At 36.4% G+C, this 22,781-nt stretch overlaps 3 protein-coding genes across 8 annotated transcripts; 2 read left to right on the top strand and 1 right to left on the bottom strand.

Annotated features, from left to right (window-relative positions):
- Positions 1 to 4,332: 4,332 nt before the first annotated feature.
- On the top strand, positions 4,333 to 9,620 carry LOC105168992 (FACT complex subunit SPT16). 2 transcript variants are annotated; one of them, XM_020695916.2, is made up of 2 exons: positions 4,333 to 4,668; positions 6,203 to 9,620. In XM_020695916.2, exon 2 carries the CDS (start codon positions 6,233 to 6,235, stop codon positions 9,428 to 9,430), a length of 3,198 nt encoding a protein of 1,065 aa, XP_020551575.1. In that variant the 5' UTR covers positions 4,333 to 4,668; positions 6,203 to 6,232; the 3' UTR covers positions 9,431 to 9,620. The 2 variants fall into 2 exon arrangements, with proteins under 2 accessions (XP_020551575.1, XP_088740131.1); XM_088884005.1 differs by having other exon boundaries at positions 4,334 to 4,668; positions 6,217 to 9,620.
- A 1,494-nt stretch (positions 9,621 to 11,114) lies between these two features.
- LOC105168991 (FACT complex subunit SPT16) lies at positions 11,115 to 15,331 on the bottom strand. Of its 2 annotated transcripts, none has more exons than XM_020695635.2 (2): positions 15,164 to 15,331; positions 11,115 to 14,701 (listed from the first exon to the last, which is right to left on the bottom strand). In XM_020695635.2, the coding sequence occupies exon 2, from the start codon at positions 14,557 to 14,559 to the stop codon at positions 11,347 to 11,349; it is 3,213 nt and encodes a 1,070-aa protein (XP_020551294.1). In that variant the 5' UTR covers positions 14,560 to 14,701; positions 15,164 to 15,331; the 3' UTR covers positions 11,115 to 11,346. The 2 variants fall into 2 exon arrangements, with proteins under 2 accessions (XP_020551294.1, XP_011087534.1); XM_011089232.2 differs by having other exon boundaries at positions 11,115 to 14,633.
- Positions 15,332 to 17,450: 2,119 nt separating this feature from the next.
- Positions 17,451 to 22,676, top strand: LOC105168990 (RNA polymerase II subunit B1 CTD phosphatase RPAP2-like protein). 4 transcript variants are annotated; one of them, XM_011089229.3, is made up of 8 exons: positions 17,473 to 17,602; positions 17,849 to 17,941; positions 18,022 to 18,644; positions 18,774 to 19,412; positions 19,516 to 19,709; positions 19,805 to 20,068; positions 20,836 to 20,994; positions 21,898 to 22,676. In XM_011089229.3, the coding sequence occupies exons 3-8, from the start codon at positions 18,038 to 18,040 to the stop codon at positions 22,000 to 22,002; spliced, it is 1,968 nt and encodes a 655-aa protein (XP_011087531.1). In that variant the 5' UTR covers positions 17,473 to 17,602; positions 17,849 to 17,941; positions 18,022 to 18,037; the 3' UTR covers positions 22,003 to 22,676. The 4 variants fall into 4 exon arrangements, with proteins under 4 accessions (XP_011087530.1, XP_011087529.1, XP_011087531.1 ...); XM_011089231.3 differs by having other exon boundaries at positions 17,510 to 17,602; positions 17,883 to 17,941; XM_011089228.3 differs by lacking the exon at positions 17,849 to 17,941 and having other exon boundaries at positions 17,451 to 17,602; positions 18,810 to 19,412.
- Positions 22,677 to 22,781: the final 105 nt, after the last annotated feature.

Here is a 22,781-nt window from a genome sequence, read left to right as displayed (position 1 = left end):
TATTGTTCATAGGTGGGCTACGATGGACCCAAAAATCTCAAGTCAGACCGGTCCATCAACCGGCCCTATTCAGGCCAGCTACGGGATTGATCAGACAAAGCTTGTAGAAGCCCATGTCTTTTGAGTTTCTTTTTAGCCCATGGTTGTTTTTCATTTGAAATATGGCGAGGGTTATTTTTATCTTTCTTGAAGTTTGTTTATATGTATATATATATATGAGTTAGTATCATAATATGTGAAAATCTTGACAAAAATATAATGATAATAAGCTTAGGTACTACCTCATTAATTCTAATTAGAGTGCTCAAAATTTTGACCATTAGTTCTTGTTATGTAGTGTCCACAAAAGGCAGCGTATGTAATATTATTACGTCGGTATAATATACATTTTTAAAATTTTGTAATAGAAATATTTTTGTAAAATTGTAATGATTATATGTTTTGTTATATTTGATCAATCTTGTTATGATACATTTTAAAATTTTCAAATATATATTTTTTTAATTTAAATACATAAACAGTATATATTTCATCTTTCACAATAGGGCAAACATAGCGCCCAAAAAAAAAAAAAAAAGAGTTGCATTTGGATGAGTCCCAAAAAGATCAGGCTAAAAAAGTTAAACCGAGTTCTGACATCTAACAGGTCCCAAGTTGGATCCAACAAAAAATAATGGATAAATATATCTGAATTCGAGTTTGAGTGTTATTTACTTATTGATATGACCTACCGTAAAGGACAACCAACATTACAAGATACACTTAAAGCATTAATTAAATATGCAGATTCCATCTTTTATATCTATCGATTATTTTCTTGCATATTTATAACAAGTAGTTAATATTGTATGTAAGAATGCTACTAACAATTAACATCCAAAGACTTATAGTACATACCGCGAAAATACAAAAAAATGGTTTAAAAAATCAAACTGTATACGTAAATAATAAAATATATTAATTATAACCCCAAAGAAAAGTGATATGCACGAAAAGAAATTATATAAGTATTTTGATCAAATTACTATAGAAAGAACATTACAGAAACAAAACCACTAGGCTAACATGCATGCTAAATGGATTAATAATACTTGTTATTTTCATATTTAATTATATGTTTCTACACATAAAATGCACGAAGTACTGTCTGCTAAATCACATCCAAATTTAATTAGCATATATATCATATGAGATGCATTTTTACACACATATATAGGAGCATCAAATAAAATTAAGAAAATGCAAAAGAATTCAAACTTCAATTTTCTGGCCTCTTTGTTAGGGGCATGAAACACAGAGTGGCATTTCTTGGTTATATAAGGGGATATGTAATCAATTACATGGCAGAAATACAGAGTGTTCTGACTACCGAAAATCTTTCATTTCAGCAACCCTAGCATAAAATCTAGTGGAAAAGGATGAAAACACATATACCACTTTTGCATGCACGCAGATATGCTATAGGTGATAATTTGTGTCTTTCGTTGTCTATGGTTAAGCTATAGGCAAAGATTTTTGTTTTTCATTGCAATGAACTTTTGGCAACAAGCATTTGCCTATGAAGCTAACAACAAAAAGAATTTGTTGTGTATAATATTGCAACAAAATCTCATACTTTTAACAAAAAAAAAATAGTTTGATGCAGTAAATAAAATTTCTTGTAGTGCAATACATCCAAATTTAATTATCGTATATATCATATGAGATGCACTTTTACACAGATGCAGAAGCATCAAATAAGATTAAAATAAATAAAAAAGTGCAAGAGAATTCAAATTTTTATTTTCTTGCCTCTTTGTTTGGGGCATCATGCACAAAGTCCCATTTTTTGGTTATATAAGAGGAAATACAATAAGTGGCAGAAATATAAAGTATTCTAGCTATGAAAATCATTTATTTCATAGAATCCCTACATTAAATTTATTGAAAAAAGATGAAACTCGCACACACACACACACATACATATATATCATTCTGGCGTACATACGCATAAAATGCACTTCTGTTTTCTTGCCTCTTTGTTAGAAGTATGAATGCACAAAGTGCAGAAATAGAATCATCTTCATTTTGCTATAAGAATATTTTTACTCAAAATCAACACATTCGATTCGTTTTAATGCATTATTTGGAATAATTTATATTTCTAATCTTAATTAACGAATACATACAAGCAATTCCAAATGTACTCCTTTCAGGGCCATTGTGCATTACTGAAAGTAAATAAAGGTTCGAACTCTTAATTGAAGAAAATATTTAGAGCTTATGCACATAAGGCGATTTTGAAAAATAATATTTATGTAAAATATAGCCTTAGATAGATTAGTCAATGTGTTGCTTATGGATGATTAGGACCATTATGGAAAGGCTAAAAAAGTACTAATGACAAGATGTTAACTAAAATTACAACACTATTACAAGTCACATATATATTAAAAATTATTTTTTTACAAATATGATTTTCACTTATTCGCAATATACAAAGTTTGTTCAAAAGTATGTATTCGTCCCTCGGGCCTCAATATTGTTGACCAATTTTTCTTCTTCTTCTTCTTTTTTTTTTTTGAAATATTTTTTATGTCAAAGTTTGATCAAAAGATATTTAATCACTTTTGCGTGCAGATGTGAAAGCCCATCAATATTTTATATTTTCGACTTTTTAAAATGAACGTTTGTTTTATTGACATGCATTAGTTTATTCAACTTGACTAGATGTAAATTTATGATCCCACAAAACATAGCCCATCTGGGATTGATATATGATGATCAGATGTGCAAACATACTATTCTACATGAAGATAGTGTTTATGTCATTTAGGTGCTCAGATATTTCTCAAAAGTATACGACGGTGAAAAAAATTACGCAATACTTTCAATTAATCCTGTTGTGTTTAAAACTTTTCAAATGTATGAAATATGTTCTAAACAATAGTAATCTCAACTATATTTATTGAAATATCATTAGCACATAATCTGCACTTATAAAGATATAAATATAGGTATACAAAGAGAATAGGCGTTGACTTTAACATTTTCTTCACCGATTAGATCAAGTCATTGTAAATAGTTCAAATAATTAGATGTATACGCTTGTTATACACCTCAACTTTGTAAATAGGCTTGGCAAGATAATGTAATTGGAAATTCATATTAAAGACAAAAATCGTCTTCATCTTGTAGGATTCATTAAACTACGATTCATTAACAGATTTTTCAGTGGAATCCATATTTATTTGCAAAAAGTATTTTACCTTTTCTAATTGAAAACGGAATTCTTTAAAATTTTAGAAAGACTAATTATGAAACAATGTACGTTCCTATACAAGAAAAAAAATACATGCACCATGTTTGGAAAGCAAAAAATTCTATTGAGAAAGACACATAAAAAAGTAATAATCATGAGAAATTACTATTTTTTTTCTCAAAATAAAATGTTGAATCAAGTAATTGTAATTCAATTGATTAGGTTTTGCAGGTTGTTTATTCAAATATATTTCTTTTTTTTTTCTACGTAGATTCAAATTAAATCTTCAAATTCTTTTTTAATCAAAACATTCAAAGAAATATACACAAAAAAGAATTCAAACATAATTATTTACATATTTGAATAATTATCCAATACTTTTAATTTGATATCTGTTAGTTAAAAAAGTTACTTTTCAGGGCATAATTTTGTAGTTTGATGCACGTTGTTCTTCATATATATATAGGGTACAATAATTTTACATGATTTAATAATTATTTATTTTAAAATTATATTCGTGCATGTGTGCGAGAATTTAATTAAATATTCCTATAAAATCAATCTATGATCGACGAGTTTGTGTGATGTGCAAAGTTTTATAATAAATTATTTAAGTAAGAAAGTGCAAAAAACAAATATAAATTTTGATGCAAACGTATTTTTTTCTTTTTATATCCATAAAAATATTCCCCAATTTCCCGCCAATTTTGTATTGCCAAATTCTTCCGAGCGCAATCTCCCGCCAGTTTCACACGCGAGGGTGGAGAATTGCGGCAAACCGAGACGGCGTCGTTCCTTCAAGCGAGAAACGACGCCGTCATGCACCAATGGCCCACAGTATTTCCTTTGCTGAACTAAATTCCGAAAATACCCCCTAAAATTCAAGCACTTCCCACAGTCCTTCCCTAAATTGTCCCGCTCGTAATTACAAAACTAACCCCCAAAAAAAGCACGTCTCCCTCTCCGTGGAGGGGCTTATTGATCCAACCGCCACGAGAACACTGCCCCTCTAGTGGCATTCCCCGTAATTTCTACCCCCCACAGGCCTCATTTCGTATCTTTAATAGATATAAAAACGCTCGCTTGAGGCTCTTGTTCTAGTTCTTTCTTATTGATGAAAGTGCTCTCAATCTCTCTAAGAATTCATTTGTTTCTTCAAGTTCTGCAGAAATTTTAGTTCTTGTTCTTTGAGATTTTCAGCAAATTCGTTTCTTCTTTCACGAGTTTCGAGATTGTTGTTCTTTAATTCCTGTTTGGTTTGATCTCGGTTACACCTCCGCTCGAGCCATTTTTTCTTTTGGTAATAATTATTATGTGAATGTAGGGAACCCTAACCCTAGTTCTCTCTGGCGGCTCCGAGAAACTGAAGTCGGTGGGTTGCAAAAGCCCAAGTTTGATATTAAAGACGGTTGCTGACTCAATTGAATGTGAGTTTTTGCTGCTGCTATTTCTATGAAATTGGGATATCTTTGTTTGTTTAAGTGGATGAAGCCCTTATTTCGAAAGAAAAGTTGAATTCGGGAGATGAGGATTGGGATGTATGGTTTTAAGTATTTTTTTAATTTGATTTTTAGGCATTTCTTCGTGTGGTTTAAGTTGATGGAAACCTTAATGTGTTAAAATCTTAGTTTGGGAATCGGGGCACTGGGGTTTCGGATTAGGGTTTTGAACTTGAGATGATTTATTTTGGGGTTACGGGGTTTCTTTTTGGTTAATTTTGCTCAATGTTGTTGGATAAAGTTTGAATCTTGGTTCAAATTTGATTGACTTGTGTTTTTTGGTGGGTGGCATAGTGTACTTGATTTGTGGCTTGATTTTGGTTTTGATTTTGAACAAAATGTGGGATGCGAATGATATGCCAGAAAAGTTTTGCTGCTTTGATATGTATCTAGAGATATTATGATTCTCTGTTTGGTGAAAAGAGGAATTAAAAATAATGTTAGTATTATAACAAGAAAATATGTTCGGTAAATGCATGTGCTCTTACTGTTTAGTTCGTTAATGAGTAACTTGTTTTAGTTTCTTGCATTTTCTTTTAATCTCTCTTGGCTGTTGACTTGTTTTTTTAATTGCATATATATAAATGTATTTTGTCAGTTGTCGGAGAATTTGATTGACTGGATTATTTAGAAGTGATGTCCTTTAAATACCTTTTGTTTCTACTGTTGTTTGAATATCGTACTTGATAAATTTACTAGTTCCTCAAATTCTTATTCCAATGCTGAAGCATAGAACAAGGATTTTCAGATGGAATATATAAGCCAACTGCAATTTTAATGGGACCCTGTGACCTAATTGGTCTAAATCTGGCAATCTTGCGTATCAGTTAAATTTATTGTGATTCCTTTATTCGTAATCTTTCTAGTGTTTCCTGTTAAGCCCTTAACCCTTGCCTTAAAGCAATCTCACATTGACAAGTGTGTTAGCTAATTATTGAGATTCTGTTGCTGTGTCTGTTTGTTAGTCGTGGAACGGTCTCGCACCAAAAACATGTATGACACGTGTACATGGCGTAATGGGTCTCAGTTATCTATCCATTTATTTGACTTTTAGGTATTTGTATTGATTTTGTTTGCCGCACTTATTTGTTAACAACTAATGGTGATTGTTTTTGTAATAATATTTAACTTGAATCTCTGTACGTTAAGAACATATGGTGAAGATCATCGTTACTTAGCCCTCTCTATTAGCTTATTGTGATGTCGGTAGTTTCTAAAAGAGATTTGATACTTTACGTATCTGTAAAGTGAAGGCATGGGAGCGTGTTTTGTGTTAATTACAGTTGATTGGACCTTTTAACTGCAATTGCAACTTTTTATAGTCCTATCAGGGACATTTATTAGCACCATGCTTAGGATGATTGGCAACTGTCCTGAGGTTACCAAAATGGTTGTCATTACTTGTGTTGATATCCTAGTTTCTTTATTATCTTTTGATATCACTAGTATATGCAATGAGTAGGTTAAATTTTGCAGATCAACCTGAACGTGTATGATGGCTGAAAAACGCAATGCAAATGGCCCGCCTCCAGCTGGCAATGCGTCAGGAGGAAATGCATACACGATTGACTTGAATACCTTCAGTAGGCGCTTGCAGGCTATGTACACACACTGGAGTCAACACAAAGATGAATATTGGGGTTCATCTGATGTCCTTGCTGTGGCAACACCACCTCCTTCAGAAGATTTGCGGTATCTGAAGTCCTCTGCTCTGAATATCTGGTTGCTTGGTTATGAATTTCCAGAGACGATTATGGTTTTTGGAGACAAGCATATCCATTTCCTATGCAGCCAAAAGAAAGCATCGCTGCTTGAGGTTGTGAAAAAGTCTGCTAAGGAGACCGTGGGTGTAGATGTTGTCATGCATGTAAAGGCAAAAAATGACAATGGGAGCAATCAAATGGAGTCCATTCTCCGTGCCATTCGTTCCCAGTCAAAGTCGGATCATGCAGCCCCAACAGTTGGTTATATAGCTAGAGAAGCCCCAGAGGGGAAACTCCTGGAAATATGGACTGATAAGTTGAAGGGTTCAGGTCTCACACTGAGTGACATATCCAATGGTTTGTCTGACCTTTTTGCTGTGAAGGACAAAAATGAGATTACATGTATAAAGAAAGCTGCATACTTGACTGCTTGTGCGATGAAGAACTTTGTGGTTCCAAAAGTTGAAAAGGTGATTGATGAGGAGAAGAAAGTAACACATGCATTGCTTATGGATGACACAGAGAAGGCAATTCTGGACCCTGTCAAGATTGGTGTCAAACTAAAGGCTGAGAATGTAGATATCTGTTACCCTCCAATCTTTCAGAGCGGTGGAAATTTTGATCTTCGGCCCAGTGCTTCGAGCAATGATGATTATCTATACTATGATTCTTCCAGTGTCATTATTTGTGCAATTGGGTCTCGCTATAACAGTTACTGTTCCAATGTTGCAAGAACTTATCTTATTGACTCGAACGCAGTCCAGAGCAAGGCCTATGAGGTTCTTCTTAAGGCTCATGAGGCAGCTATTCTTGCCCTGAAGCCTGGCAACAGGATTAGTTCTGTTTATGAGGCTGCTGTGGCTGTAGTAGAGAAGGAAGCTCCTGAGTTGGTCTCAAATCTGACAAAATCTGCTGGGACGGGCATTGGTTTGGAGTTCCGTGAGTCAGGGTTGAGCCTTAATGCAAAGAATGAAAGAGTGCTGAAAGCAGGAATGGTGTTTAATGTTTCACTTGGTTTTCAGAATCTGCAAGCAAAGACAAGCAATCCGAAGAGCGAGAATTTCTCATTGTTACTTGCTGATACAGTTATTGTAACGGATGATGGCCGTGATGTTGCTACTTCAGCTAGCTCAAAATCTGTCAAAGATATTGCCTACTCATTCAATGAAGATGAAGAAGAAGAAGAGCAGCCAAAAGTGAAACCAGAGTCTATTGCAAAGGATGCTGTATTCTCGAAAGCAACACTTAGGTCAGATAATGGGGAGATCTCAAAGGAAGAACTCCGGAAGCAGCACCAGGCAGAACTCGCACGCCAGAAGAATGAAGAAACTGCTCGACGCCTTGCTGGTGTGGAATCTGGTAGCGGAGATGGACGAGCTGCCGTAAGGGCGGCAAGTGATCTAATTGCATATAAAAGTGTTAATGAACTTCCCCCACCTAGGGAAATGATGATTCAAGTTGACCAGAAGAACGAGGCCATTCTACTTCCCATCTATGGAAGTATGGTTCCTTTTCATGTTGCTACTGTGAAGACTGTCTCAAGCCAGCAGGACACTAATCGAAATTGTTATATTCGTATCATCTTTAATGTGCCGGGCACCCCTTTCACTCCACATGATGCCAATTCCTTGAAGAATCAGGGTGCTATTTACTTGAAGGAGGTTTCATTCCGTTCCAAGGACCCGAGGCACATAAGTGAAGTGGTGCAGCTTATTAAGACACTCAGGCGTAATGTTATGGCTAGGGAGTCTGAAAGGGCTGAGAGGGCTACTCTGGTCACACAGGAGAAACTTGTACTTGCAGGGAATAAATTTAAGCCAATAAGGTTGCATGATCTCTGGATACGTCCCACATTCGGTGGCCGTGCAAGAAAGTTGACTGGCACACTGGAAGCACACATGAATGGTTTCCGGTATTCAACCTCAAGGGCAGATGAGCGTGTTGATATCATGTATGGCAACATAAAGCATGCTTTTTTCCAGCCAGCAGAGAAAGAAATGATCACCCTTCTCCATTTTCACCTCCACAATCACATTATGGTTGGGAACAAGAAAACCAAGGATGTTCAATTTTATGTTGAGGTGATGGAGATGGTTCAAAATATTGGGGGTGGGAAGAGATCTGCTTATGATCCAGATGAGATTGAGGAGGAACAGAGGGAGAGAGATCGGAAAAACAAAATAAACATGGACTTCCAGCATTTTGTAAACCGGGTGAATGATCTGTGGGGGCAGGCCCAGTTTAAGGGCCTTGACTTGGAGTTTGATCAGCCTCTGAGAGAACTTGGTTTCCATGGTGTACCGTATAAGGCATCGGCTTTCATTGTTCCAACCTCTAGCTGTTTGGTTGAGCTGATAGAGACCCCTTTCCTGGTGATATCATTAAGTGATATTGAGATTGTCAACTTGGAAAGAGTTGGTCTCGCACAGAAGAACTTTGACATGGCCATTGTCTTCAAGGACTTCAAGCGTGATGTGATGCGGATCGATTCCATCCCATCCTCCTCACTTGATGGCATTAAGGAATGGCTTGACACTACTGACATTAAGTATTATGAGAGTAGGCTGAATCTCAACTGGCGGCCTATACTAAAGACAATCATGGATGACCCCCAGCAGTTCATAGAAGAGGGTGGCTGGGAATTTCTGAACTTGGAAGCAACAGACTCTGATTCTGAGAACTCAGCAGAGTCAGACCAAGGTTATGAGCCATCGGATGTTGAGCCTGAGTCGGACTCAGAAGATGATGATTCAGACAGTGAATCATTAGTGGAATCAGAAGAGGAAGAGGAAGATTCAGAGGAGGACTCGGAGGAGGAGAAGGGCAAGACATGGGAAGAGTTGGAGAGGGAAGCTAGCAATGCAGACCGGGAGAAGGGAAATGAGTCAGACAGTGAGGATGAGCGAAGGAGAAGAAAGATGAAGGCTTCTGGTAAGGCGAGGGCTGGACCAAGTAGCGCTGCCTCCAAGCGAATGAAATTTAGGTAGATGTAGTGGCTTCCTGGACTTTTAGCTGTTCTGTCTAGTTTGGAATAGTTTTAACTTCTGCTCAAGTTCTCTTTTGATTTTCTTCTCTTCTCTCCCATCTCTGGGGAACTCATTAGTATGTTCAGAAATGGTGGATTTTGTCTATGTACATCAGTGGGTTAAGCTATATTTAGAAACTACATTTTTGTTACTGTTGTTTGGTTTTTGCATATCTGCTGATTTCATCTTGTCAAGAACTAAGAAAGTTGCCGATATTAAGTAGAATAGGATCTCACGTGAAAATTTATATTAATATACATAAGCATATGTTTGATTTGATGGATTAACTAGTATGATATCACATGCAACATACCAACCTATTGTTTGATTAGATTGACTATTGGCAAGATAATATGCAAAAAGACAATTGAGGACAAGTTTTTTAACAATTGATTAAATTGACTATGGGCATGGTAATACGTGAAAAGATGATAGAGGATAACTTTTTCTTAAAGAATATTTTACTCATGTCTTTCTCTACATATAAATGTTTTATGGTAAAATCCAAATTCATGACATACTAATACAATTATGCTATATTTGTTGACTCACAACACATTTTTTTTATATTTCATATTTATTTTGTAACTCAAATTTTATCTTATTGAAAAACATATGAGTATTTCATAGCTCATCTTTTATTGTTTCTAATTTCTTAGTTGATTTGTATTCGTGAAAAAAATGAATATTAAAAACTTAATTCTTTTCATACTCAATTTGTTATTATTGTGAAAATATTGTTTCATAATGCACAAACATAAATATTAGCCCCTTAGCGAGAAATAAGCATATGAAATAAATGCAATATTACAAGATTAAATATTTAAAATATATTATCATTGATATTGATCAATTTGTACATACTTCATTTAATAATATTTTTTTTTGTATTAGCAAGATAAGTGGGATTGTGGTTTAGAGATGGGATTCATAATCACACTACCATAAATTGGTATACTACAACTTTGTTTTGTGACGGGCTCTTATTACATGTGTCAAGGAACGAATTATGCATGAGAGTGAGTTCTGTTTTGTATAATTGCACTTACATGTATCAAAGAACGAATTATGCATGAGAGTGAGTCCTATCGTGTATAATTGCACGAGCCAAACGAAGCCTTTGAGTGATGAGAGGCTGCTTATTAAAATGGTTGGCCAGGCATACCGCATGGATGATGGATTAGCATGGACCCTTGGTTACACAATGTTGCTGTGATTACTAACCAACTTTCTGGTAGAATGGTCCAAGTTGTGGAGGTAGAATGGATTAGCATGGACCTTTGGTAACAAGTAGAATGGTCCAAGTTGTGTTGTTCCCCTGCCCATCATAACTGCATTTTTATGCCAAGCATATTGGATTTCTGAAATTTCAGAATCCATGTATGAGTCATGAATTCTCATTCACAACTCAAACCTGGTTATTAATCAATATACACAACCGAAAACATCATGGATTAAGACATGCATTTTAATATATGTCACATACAAGGAAGACAGAGTATTTTGAAAGCTGGTATTATTCAGTGGCACACTAAATGCGGAAGTTCTTAACTTGTAATGTATACATAGTCTGATACTTCCGGACTAAAACATCTCAGATCCCACTATATGTAGTTCTTGTAATCATCAGATTGACAGACACAGGAAAAAAAAAATATTAACTGAATTATAAATGGTAACATGGATAAGGTACAATGATCTGGAGGTGAAAAGATTCACATCCTCCCATAACATAGGAATATAAAGTTCATAAGTTTGTAATTAAACTCAATAACAGAGGAATGCATGTTCTGTTTAATACCATAGAGATCAAACAAATGAACCACATATTACCTATTACAGAGATTTATAGCAGCATTTGATCCTCTGTCGTTCTTTTACCTAAATCTGGCCTTCTTAGGAAGGCTGCCTCCAGGTCTCCTTTCTGGTGGCCGAGATTTCCCCAATGCCTTCATTTTCCTTCTTTTTCTGTCCTCCTCACTATCTGATTCATTTCCCTTCTCTCTATCTGCATTACTAGCTTCTCTCTCCAACTCCTCCCAGGTTTTCCCTTCATCTTCTTCAGAATCTTCATCAGAATCATCTTCCTCATCATCCTCCGACTCCACTAGTGACTCACTGTCATCATCCTCATCATCTGAGCCGGAGTCAGATTGTACATCTGAAGGAACGTATCCTTGATCTGACTCCTGAGAATTCTCAGAATCTGAATCACTGGCCTCCAAGTTCAAAAATTCCCATCCACCATCCTCTATGAATTGCTCGGGGTCATCGGTGATTGTTTTTAATATCTGCCTCCAGTTAAGATTTAGCCTACTCTCGTAATACTTGAGATCTGTTGTATCAAGCCACTCCTTGATGCCATCTAGCGATGATGTAGGGATTGAATCAATCCGCATTACATCTCTCTTGAAGTCCTTAAATACAATAGTCATGTCAAAATTCTTCTGACCAAGACCAACTCTCTCCAAATTAACTATTTCAATCTCACTCAAAGTAATTACCACAAAGGGTGTCTCTATGAGCTCAACAAGGCAGCTCGATGTTGGGACTATGAATGCAGATGATTTGTGTGGCACCCCATGGAAGCCAAGTTCTCTCAGTGGCTGATCAAACTCCAAATCCAGTGGTTTAAATTGAGGTTGTCCCCAAAGATCATTCACTCTGTTCACAAAGTTCTGAAAATCCAAGCTAATCTTGTTCTTTCTATCTCTTTCGCGCTGCTCCTCTTCAATCTCGTCGGGGTCATAGGCAGACCTCTTTCCACCTCCAATTGTCTGTACCACATCCATGACTTCAACATAAAACTGAACATCCTTGGTTTTCTTGTTTCCAACCATTATGTGGTTGTGCAGATGGAAATGCAAGAGAGTGATCATTTCCTTCTCTGCTGGCTGGAAGAATGCATGTTTGACGTTTGCAAACATGATATCCACCCGTTCATCCTGTCTTGATGTTGCATAACGGAACCCATTTGTATGAGCCTCTAAGGTACCACTGAGCTTTCTTCCACGGCCACCAAATACTGGACGGATCCACAAGTCTGATAACCTAATTGGCTTAAACTTTGCTCCAGCAAGTTGGAGTTTTTCTTGTGTAACCAAAGTTGCTCTCTCAGCCTTCTCTGACTCACGGGATGCGACCTGCCTGCGAAGGGTCTTAATTAATTGAACAACTTCACTAATATGCCTTGGGTCCTTGGAGTGGAATGAAACTTCTTTAACATAAATAGAATCATGAAACTTCTGCAAGTTTGGGTCATGTTGACTAAAAGGGGCGCCAGGCACATTAAAGATAATCCGAATATAGCATGTACGACTGGTATCCTGCTGACTGGACACAGTCTTCACAGTGGCAATGTGGAAAGGCACCATCTTTCCATAGATGGGCAACAGGATGGCCTCATTCTTCTGGTCAACCTGAATCATAAAATCCCTCGGAGGAGGTAAATCATTGACATTCTTATATGCAATCAGCTCACCTGAGGGTTTTACAGGACCGTTATTTGACCCTTCAGAACCACCACCAGCAAGTCTCCTTGCAGTTTCTTCATTCTTCCGGCGAGCCAGTGCTGCCTGGTGCTGCCTCCTTAACTCCTCCTTTGACATCTCATGGTTGACAGATCTGAGATTTGCCTTGGATGAGAATGTATCAGAAACATTAGGTGTAGATTTGACTTTTGGAGGCTCTTCTTCTTCTCCATCTTCGTTAAATGAATATGCCACATCCTTCACAGCTTTTGAACTTGTAGAAGTCACCACTTCCGGAGCACTTTCACCAATGATAACCGTGTCAGCAAGCAAAACAGAGAACTTTTGTGTTTTTGGATTCTTTGTCTCAGTTTGCAAATTCTGAAACCCAAGAGACACGTTGAAGACCATGCCAGTCTTCAGTATCCTGTCATTTTTGCCATTTAGACTGAGGCCTGACTCACGGAATTCAAGGCCAATTCCAGTTCCTGCAGATTTGGTTAAGTTGGGAGCCAATTCAGGTGCCTCCTTTTCAACTACTGAGAGGGCTGCTAGATAGACATCACCAGCCTTATTTCCTGGCTTCAAGGTAGCAATTGCTGCATCATGGGCCTTCAGGAGGACTTCATAGGCCTTGCTCTGCAATGAGTTGGCATCAATCAGAAATGTCCTAGCTACATTTGAGCAGTAGCTGTTGTAACGAGATCCTATGGCACATATGATCACGCTTGTTGAATCATAGAATAGATTGTCATCATTGCTTGATGCACTTGGTTTCAGATCAAATACTCCTCCACTCTGAAAAATTGGTGGGTAGCAGATATCAACATTGTCAGCTTTCAGCTTCACCTTTATCTTTGCAGGTTCAAGTATGACCTTTTCTGTGTCATCCATTAAGGAAGAATGAGATACCTTCTTCTCTTCATCAATAATCTTTTCCAGCTTCGGCACCACAAAATATTTCATAACTGATGAAGTCAAGTAAGCAGCCTTCTTCACATTCGTAATCTCAGCAGTATCTTTCACAGCAAACAGGTCCGAGAACCCATTAGTCACATCAGCAAGATGAAAATTTTCACTCTTCAGCTTCTCATCCCACAGCTCAAGAAGATTACCTTCAGGAGCCTCTCTAGCTATGTATCCAAAAACAGGGGTATCATGGCCATTCAACCGTGACTCTGCACGGACAGCTTTAAATATACTATCCATTAACGCTGTCCCATTATCATTTTTGGCTTTCACATGCATTGTGATTTCCACTCCTACGGCATCTTTGGCAGGTTTTTTCACAACTTCTAGTAATGACACCTTCTTTTGGCTACAGACAAAATGGATCTCTTTCTGCATGAACACCATAATTGTGTCTGGAAACTCGTAACCAATCAACCATATATTCAAGGCCGATGACTTCAGGTACCGCAGATCCTCTGATGGTGGAGGAGTTGCTACCGCAAGAACCTCAGAACCAGCCCATAGGTCATTCTTGAACTCACTCCAGTGCGAGTACAACATCTTTAACCGTTTGCTGAAGTTTTCAAGATTGATTGTGTAAGAATTGGCCGCACTTCCTGACGCCTTGGCATTATTAGTGTTACCTTTGACATTTCGGTGATCAGCCATTGAAAATAACAAAAATATAGACCCCTTGTGGTCTTGTTATCGTGGAAACTGAAATCACTGATCAGCAAATTAAGCTGTCAGAAAACAAGAAACATGTTTCATCAGTACTCTCCAGTTCTATCCCTCGAAAATTGAGGTCCACCTGAATTAAACATCTTTCTGGTCAGAAAATATCTAGCAGAATTACACAACTGAGAAGCTCCGTTCACCTATAAATTTCTACAGCTAACTAAGAATTATAACTATTAGAGCACCGATTCACATGAAAACATCATACTTTAACTTAGCAGCAACCACTTTTACTGAGAATCTAAAATACAATAATTTACAACACAAATCAGTAGCCAAAGAAAAGTTAAAAAAATACACTCAAACAATGAAAAAAAACAAATAAATGAATAAAACTCAAATCAGACTGCTTTTCCTTTACTAGATGAAGTTTCCAGGATTACCAACATTTCTTATCCAAAAAAGGAAAAAAAAAAAAAGAGAGATTGAAGCAATTCCACTTTGACTTCCGATGAACCACAACATAAAGAGCCCTTAATTTAGAACTTAAAAAAAAAAAAAAGGGAAAGCAGAAAGGAGATGAATCAAAACTTACAACACTCAAGTCCTTTCAGCGAAGATCGATCAGCTAGGAAAGCTTAATTGCGAGGTTAATTATGCTAAAACCTAATTTAGTAAAGTGATTAATGATAGATCACATTGATTTTTTCCCCCATTTTTCTTCCCTTTTTTCCTTTCGATAAGAAAGGGGAGATTCAGATATTTCTGGGGTCTGGCGTGATATAGGTTTGCATAATTACTTGAATTGCCCTTTATGTTCGGCCAAATTACGGAATCCACGTGTCTCAGCTTGTAAGGCCTGTTCGATCTCTCTCTCTTTCTCTTGTTGGATACCTGACCTTTCTCTCTCTAACCTTCATTTTTCTTTCTTTTTCCTTTTTCCAATTACAGGAAAATTTTAATATCCAATTAAGAGGATATTTTGCTAAATTATAAACTTTTTAAAATATTTTATAAGATATTAGAGAGTTTACAAATTTTAATAAAGTATTTGATAAATTTTTTTAAAAAATTATAAAATTTTAAAATAAGATATTTTGAAATTTATAAACTCTTTAAAAAAAATTAGGAAGTTAACTTTTTTATATGATCTTATTACGTATATAAAGTTAATATATTATAAGACAAATATATCCACATTCATTCATTCACACATTCTCCTCAGTTCTCCCTTTCTTTTTCAGTCTCTCTCTCTCCCACACACACACACATTTTATTTTTTTGGGATTTAAAAAATTTTATTTTACTATTTAATTTTTTTTGATATTGGAAAAAGACAAAAACACATACTTTATTGTTTAATAATAATTATTATAGTTAAATAAAAATAAAATATATATTGATATTATATTTACTAAAAAATATAAATTCACATGAAAAGTCACATCCAATAGTCATTGTAATGTCTGCTACCATGTGAGAACTCACATGTGAAAATGGAATATTTATTTGTCAATAGATTATCCATGATAAGATTGAGTTGGTCTGTGTACTTGTACCTCATTGATGACTTTATCATCTTTTGTTTCTAGAGTTATTATTATTTATGTGAACTATTTGTTTAGCCCTTGAAAAAGTAACATACTTTTTTTTTTCACTTTAGGTCTCAGCTACAGTCTTCTTCCATTTGATTTTATGAGGCTATTGTCATATAATACCGATTTGAAGAAACAACACTATCCCGGGATTGATTTAAGGATATCATAAGTTAATTGTCAAAACTCTGAAAACATTATTATTTAGTTGAGTCTCTGGTTCTGCATGGGTGATGGAATAAATAGGGTTGGTGGCCCCTTAAAGCATATTATGGATGTTTATTGTTGTCAAAACTATGTCAACTATGTTTTTCGTTTTCAAAGTGTAGGGTTGCGATACTTATATAAATAAATAATAGTAGGATGAAATTTTTGGGATTTGAGTGTAACATTTCAATGGGATGTTTCAACAAATTGGTTTGAATTGCACATGTTGCTTAAACAATTGTGCAAAGATTAAAAGGAAAGATAATATTTATGTCTCCAATAGATATATACAATGTACTATATTAAAAAAGAAAAAAAAAATGGGTCAGTACGGAGTGGACCTGAAAAACCCGAGTCTGACCTATATATTATTTACTGCATTGGGTATTCTTAGCCTATGGGCCTGGGAAGGGCAAGGCCCTACCAATTGACAGGCCTAGTTGAATCAATGCCTCAATCATCCGTCAAGTTTGACTTATGCTTCAATAATATTATTTTATGAGTTCAGCACCACAATCACAAATTAATTATGGAATTTGTGGATGATGGCTTTTACTTTTGTGTTGAAAGTTGTGGATCATCTTGAATTCAGTAGAGAAAAATTTGAAATTATTTTCAATATTCTCTTGCTTGCTTGTATCTTTATTTGTTAATCAATATATCGGCAAAATATATTGAATTTTATTGAATTTTACGTCTTTACTGGTTAATCAATATAATTATTAATATTTGTTTCATATATCGGCAAAATATGATTTGAATTGTTTTAAATATTTCAATTTAATATCTGACAATACAAATTAATATTTTATAAAATATAATATTAATAAAAATAAATAAATTACACATATCAATATATAATTAATAATAAACTTTCCATCCCTAAACTTAAATCTCACAATCTTTTCGAACTATGCAGAAATAACTTATGATCATTTTGCTCCTGGCGCTTTATATCCAGAGGATATTCAATGCATATTTGCGAACAGTACGCCATTTACCAGCAATGGTGGTCGATAGGCGCTTTTTCCGGTGCGCCCAGACGCGATATGGCGCGTGTGGGTAAAGCATAAAAGGCCCGCGCCGAGCCCTGAAATTAATTATATCAAAAGAAAAATGATTTGTGATTTATTTATAATAATAAGGAAAAAAAATAAAAGCCGAAAACTGAACGAGAAAACCCTACTCTTCTCTCTTCTTCCAGTTGCGACGATCTTCTTCAACATCGTCAGGTAATGGATTCTTCTCTTCTTTCTTCCCGTATGTTGCCTACGCTGTTTTAATTCTCTTCTGTTTTCCCCTCATTTTTCTTTTCTTTTATGTCAAAAATCACTGTTCCACATTTTATTTATTCTTTTTTCTTTGTGTGTGTATTTTTTGTTCCTTTAAAACTTTGGTAAATTGTTGAATACTTAATTATGATGTAATTTGTTGTAATTATTTAATGTCACGAGTTAATTTTCATGCTGTGATGGTAGAGAAATTGATGCGTTAAAATTTGGGCAATTGTAGTGGAGTAAGAAGTCCAGTTTGCTCAGCAATTCTGTTTTACCAAATGCAAATTGAGTTCGGTAAATGCTATCATCAAATGATATTTTCAAGATTCCTTTGATGAGAAATTATTGTACTCATTGTTTAGTGCTTGGCCCAGGAACTCAAATTTGGAGATGAAGAAGGATGAGGTATTGACGGTGAAGGATGCAGTTCATAAGCTTCAACTTTCTCTTCTTGAAGGAATCAACAATGAGAACCAGCTATCAGCTGCTGGTTCATTGATATGTAGGAGTGACTACCAAGATGTGGTGACCGAGCGCACGATTATCAACATGTGTGGTTACCCACTCTGTAGCAACTCTTTACCTTCTGAGAGACCTCGGAAGGGGCGATATCGCATCTCATTAAAGGAGCATAAAGTTTATGACCTTCAAGAAACTTACTTGTACTGCTCGAGTAGTTGTTTGATAAATAGCCGGGCATTTGCCGCAAGTTTGCAGGAGGAGAGATCCTCATCTCTGAATCCAGCAACACTTAATGAAGTTCTGAAGCTGTTTGATGGGTTAAGTTTGGACTCTGCTGTTGATATGGGCAATGGAGATTTAGGATTGTCTGAGTTGAAGATTGAGGAGAAAACAGATACAGAAGCTGGGGAAGTGTCTTTGGAGGAGTGGATTGGTCCCTCAAATGCAATTGATGGATATGTTCCAAGGAATGAGCGGAATTTGAAACCCAAACAATCAAGTAATCTTAAGAAAGGTGCAAGACAGGAACAAGTTGGTAAGTTGTGTGCTTGGATGTAATCTTTTTATTTTGTATTCTTGTCAATATCTTTGTCATCTTTAAAATGTCATTCACGATAAACCAGTTTCTGGTCGGTTTACCACCCTGTCGATGTGCATGTTACAGAATCTGAATATAAGCATGATCCACCTGATGTTGCAGACATTCTATCTAGTGACTTGAACTTCACAAGTACTATTATTACTCAAGATGAGTACAGCATTTCAAAGTCTGTTCCCCTTGTGAAGGATAAAGAATCAAAAGGAAAAGTTAGTATTAATGATGTGAATAGTCAAGGCAACCAAATGGAAAAGCCAGATGCTCCTTTGCCAAACGTTCAGGAAACAAAATCCAAGAAGTCCGATAAACATAAACATGTAACTAAAACAGATGACAAGCTTAGTATACTAGAAGCTGCTGCTGGTCCGAGCCAAAATGATCTCACCAAGGAAGAAAATGGACATCGCTTGGGAAAGGAATGTGCATCTGGTGCTACTATCCTGAAGTCTTCCTTGAAGACTTCAGATTCGAAGAAAGCAACACGTTCTGTTACCTGGGCTGATGCGAAAACTGATGGTGATGGGCAAAATCTTTGTGAGTTTAGAGAAGTAAAAGATGGGAAAGGAGCTTTGGTGACATCTCATTCTGCAGACCAGGAAGTGGGCGATGAGTCATATAGAATTGCATCTGCTGAAGCTTGTGCAAGGGCTTTAAGCCAGGCTGCAGAAGCTGTTGCAACAGGACAACATGATGTATCTGATGCTGGTATGAAGTCCACTTTGGGTTTGGACCAGTTTTCAAATGTAATATATCATTGTTACTCGAGATTATTGTCCATTTAGGTTCTCATGTTGTTGTATGTACCCAGTTTCTGAGGCAGGTGTAATAATATTGCCACCTCCACATGAAGTGGATGAAGCTAAGCATGAAGAGATTGGTGATGTTACGGATACGGACCCAGTTCTACTAAAGTGGCCTCCAAAACCAGGATTCTCGAATGCTGATCTGTTTGATTCTGAGGATTCTTGGTATGATAGTCCACCAGAGGGGTTTAGCTTAACAGTAAGTTCTTTTAACTATAAGCTATTTCATGTCTTCAGTTGTATTTTCTGTCTCAATGATTTCCAACCGGCAATCTCCATTTGACTTTACTTCAGTTATCACCTTTTTCAACAATGTTCATGGCACTCTTTGCCTGGATAACATCATCCTCTTTAGCTTATATATATGGAAAGGAAGAAAGTTTTCATGAGGAATACATATCTGTCAATGGGAGGGAGTATCCGCACAAAGTAGTTATGCCCGATGGGCGTTCCTCTGAAATTAAGCAAACTCTTGCTGGCTGCCTTGCTCGAGCCTTGCCAGGACTTGTTGCTGAGCTCAGGCTTCCCATACCAATGTCAACAATTGAACAAGGAATGGTATGTTTTGGAGATCTTAATGCAGAAAGTAAATCTGTTTTGTGTAGTTGGTCATGCTTTTGGATTTTTACGTATGTTAGTGAGGAGTAATTGAACTGCGCCTTGCAATTTAGTATTTGGTCTTTTACATTTCCAATATGACATGTCTATGACCACCCTGGAAGACCAACCTTTTGTTTATAGTTTTTTGCTTCGTAATTTGGAACAACTTGACTTTATCTGCAAAAAGTATGTGGAAAAACATACTTGTATTTAATCACAAGTGTAAACTGTCAAATTTTGAGCTAATTCGATAGAACATGAAAAGAAAAGGGAAAGAATTTTGAAAGAAAGCTGTAAATGTAGAATATGATAGAGAGATACACCCACACACACATTCAGAAAGAGAAAGAGGGAGAGAGGAGACTTTTCTTTGGTGTATCTGTGTTTTTTTCTCTTTTCTATTTTTTTTGCTGGGGGAGGGGGGTGCCCGCGGGGGGTGGGTGGGTGGTGCAGAAGTCCCTCGAACATAGCTCTTCTACTTGTATGAAGTCTCGCTATTCTAGAATTTGCTTTTCATTCTATTTTCTGTGATGAGATATACAAACTTATGGAACTTATATGTGGATTCATGGAGGTCTATTATCCTTAGCTATTGTATTAACAAAGAAACCCTACTCCCACAGGGATAATATTGGAAGAATTCTTTCATGCTAACCTGTCTTGTTTTCTTGATTAGGTATATTTATTTGTTCTCAATTATATTATTATTATTTTTTATTTTGCAGGGACGCTTACTGGATACAATGTCTTTCATTGATCCGCTTCCCGCATTTAGGATGAAGCAGTGGCAAGTTATTGTTCTTTTGTTTCTTGATGCTCTTTCTGTCAGTAGGATTCCTGCACTCACACCATACTTGATGGGTAGGAGAATTCTGCTTCCCAAGGTGAGGCACTGAAGTTCATTTGTGTTTTTCTGCTTGTAAAAATAGCCTGTTCAAGTCCATGCATTTGCATGTCCATGAGGTCTCTTCAGCGTTTCGCGAAGTTGATTCTCTGAAGGTACCTTTAGACTTAATCTTATATTGTGTTAATTCCTGGAATGGTAAGACTTGTTAGTTACTTGCTTGGCTTTAGCTCTGGAGTCAGAACATAAATAAAAAGCATCAATATAAGCGTGTTACTTTTATGTAGTGCCTGGATAAGAACAGTCCAGCACAACACCGGATTTCTGGCTGCTTTGCTGATATTTTAAAAGCAACATGTATAGTATTTGTAGCCAATCAGCCTAGGCTGTGGTGAGGCATTATCACCAACTAAATTGTCTTTGGTTCCAGACGTTTCATTATAGGTATTATCATGTTAAGATTTGAATCATAAAGAAGAAATGAGGTGGGGAATGAGAACACAAAGATCTAACATCCTTCTATCATCTGACCAACATTAGTGGTTAAAATACTCAAGGGATTAAACATTTACCCTGCTGAATAGAGTAGCTGAGCTGAAGGTCCTATTATCTTTGTATCGTGCTTATAAGCTGTAGCACTTTAGCATCTCCCTGTTTCCAACTAAGTATGGTTTTATTTCCACATCACCTTTTCCAGAAATAGGTTTCATGTACTCTTTTTTCTGCCACCACTTGTTATTGTTTGCATTCTCCATCGTCAACACTGCCACATAAATTAGTGACATTTGCATTAGAATCATATTTACTCAATAGTCTAAAAGAAAAAGGAAAAAATCATACTTAGTGCAGCATTTTACAAATTCAGCATTATCTGCTATGCTAGTCTTGTTTGGCATTTCACTTTCGTGATCGGTATTACAACATTGTTATTATGGATAATTAGGTCCTTGAGGGTGCTCAGATTAGCGCTGAAGAATTTGAGATCATGAAGGATCTGATCATTCCACTTGGCCGAGTGCCTCAATTCTCAACTCAAAGTGGAGGGTAAGCAGCTAATCACCATATTCTTAATGCTTGCCTATCATGCAAGCAGATAGATCTTCCCCTGCAGTTATGACTTCACATGGGAAATGTGCAAGATGAACTGTGGACAGTTTTTGCAACTGAGGTTTTCTTCGGTACGACCAGTTTCCCCTCATTTGGTAGGCTCGTCTTGATTCAAGATTGAAGTTCAATAAATTGTGGAAGTGGGTCTTTTACGATCTGCCTTATGTATAAAGTTTAGAAAGCCAGCCTTCAGAGCTTCCCACTCTGCCCCCTTGCATGCGAAAGGCGCCAAGTGCAAAGCAATGCAAACACACCGATATGTAGAAGACCTATTATAAAATGGAAATTGTGTGTTGAAGATGATGAAGATGAAGTGGGTTGACATGACCTATTAGGTTCCTTGGATGCTAGCTATGCCTTGTTCGGAGGGTCCTGACCGTCGGGGTTTTTTGAAGCCTTAAGATAATGCAGAGTTGCCAATTGGCACTGGACTGGATTTCCATGTACAGTAATTGTGCCAAATAGATATCCATAATTCTACAAGTACCGATTAGAAATATCTCTTAAGTATGAAAGTTGGCTGTATAGTCATTTTCATGGAAGCTCATAATCCAGACATGACAGCTTTTTTGTTAGCCCATTTCAAATAATCAAGTGTTTTTAAATATAAAAGAAGTGGTCAATTGCAAATAGATTATAAGACATGATAGTCCACTTCGATATATTCAATTGCAGTGGATCATTAGTATTAAGCTCAAATTATTTCTCATACTTCTCGAG

The sequence above is a fragment of the Sesamum indicum genome, linkage group LG8, assembly GCF_026168435.1.
Source record: "Sesamum indicum cultivar Baizhima isolate 11 linkage group LG8, ASM2616843v1, whole genome shotgun sequence".
In the NCBI taxonomy this organism is placed as follows: Eukaryota; Viridiplantae; Streptophyta; class Magnoliopsida; order Lamiales; family Pedaliaceae; genus Sesamum; species Sesamum indicum.
The sequence above is the reverse complement of the archived record's forward strand: the minus strand, read 5'-3'. Positions and strand labels throughout refer to the sequence as shown.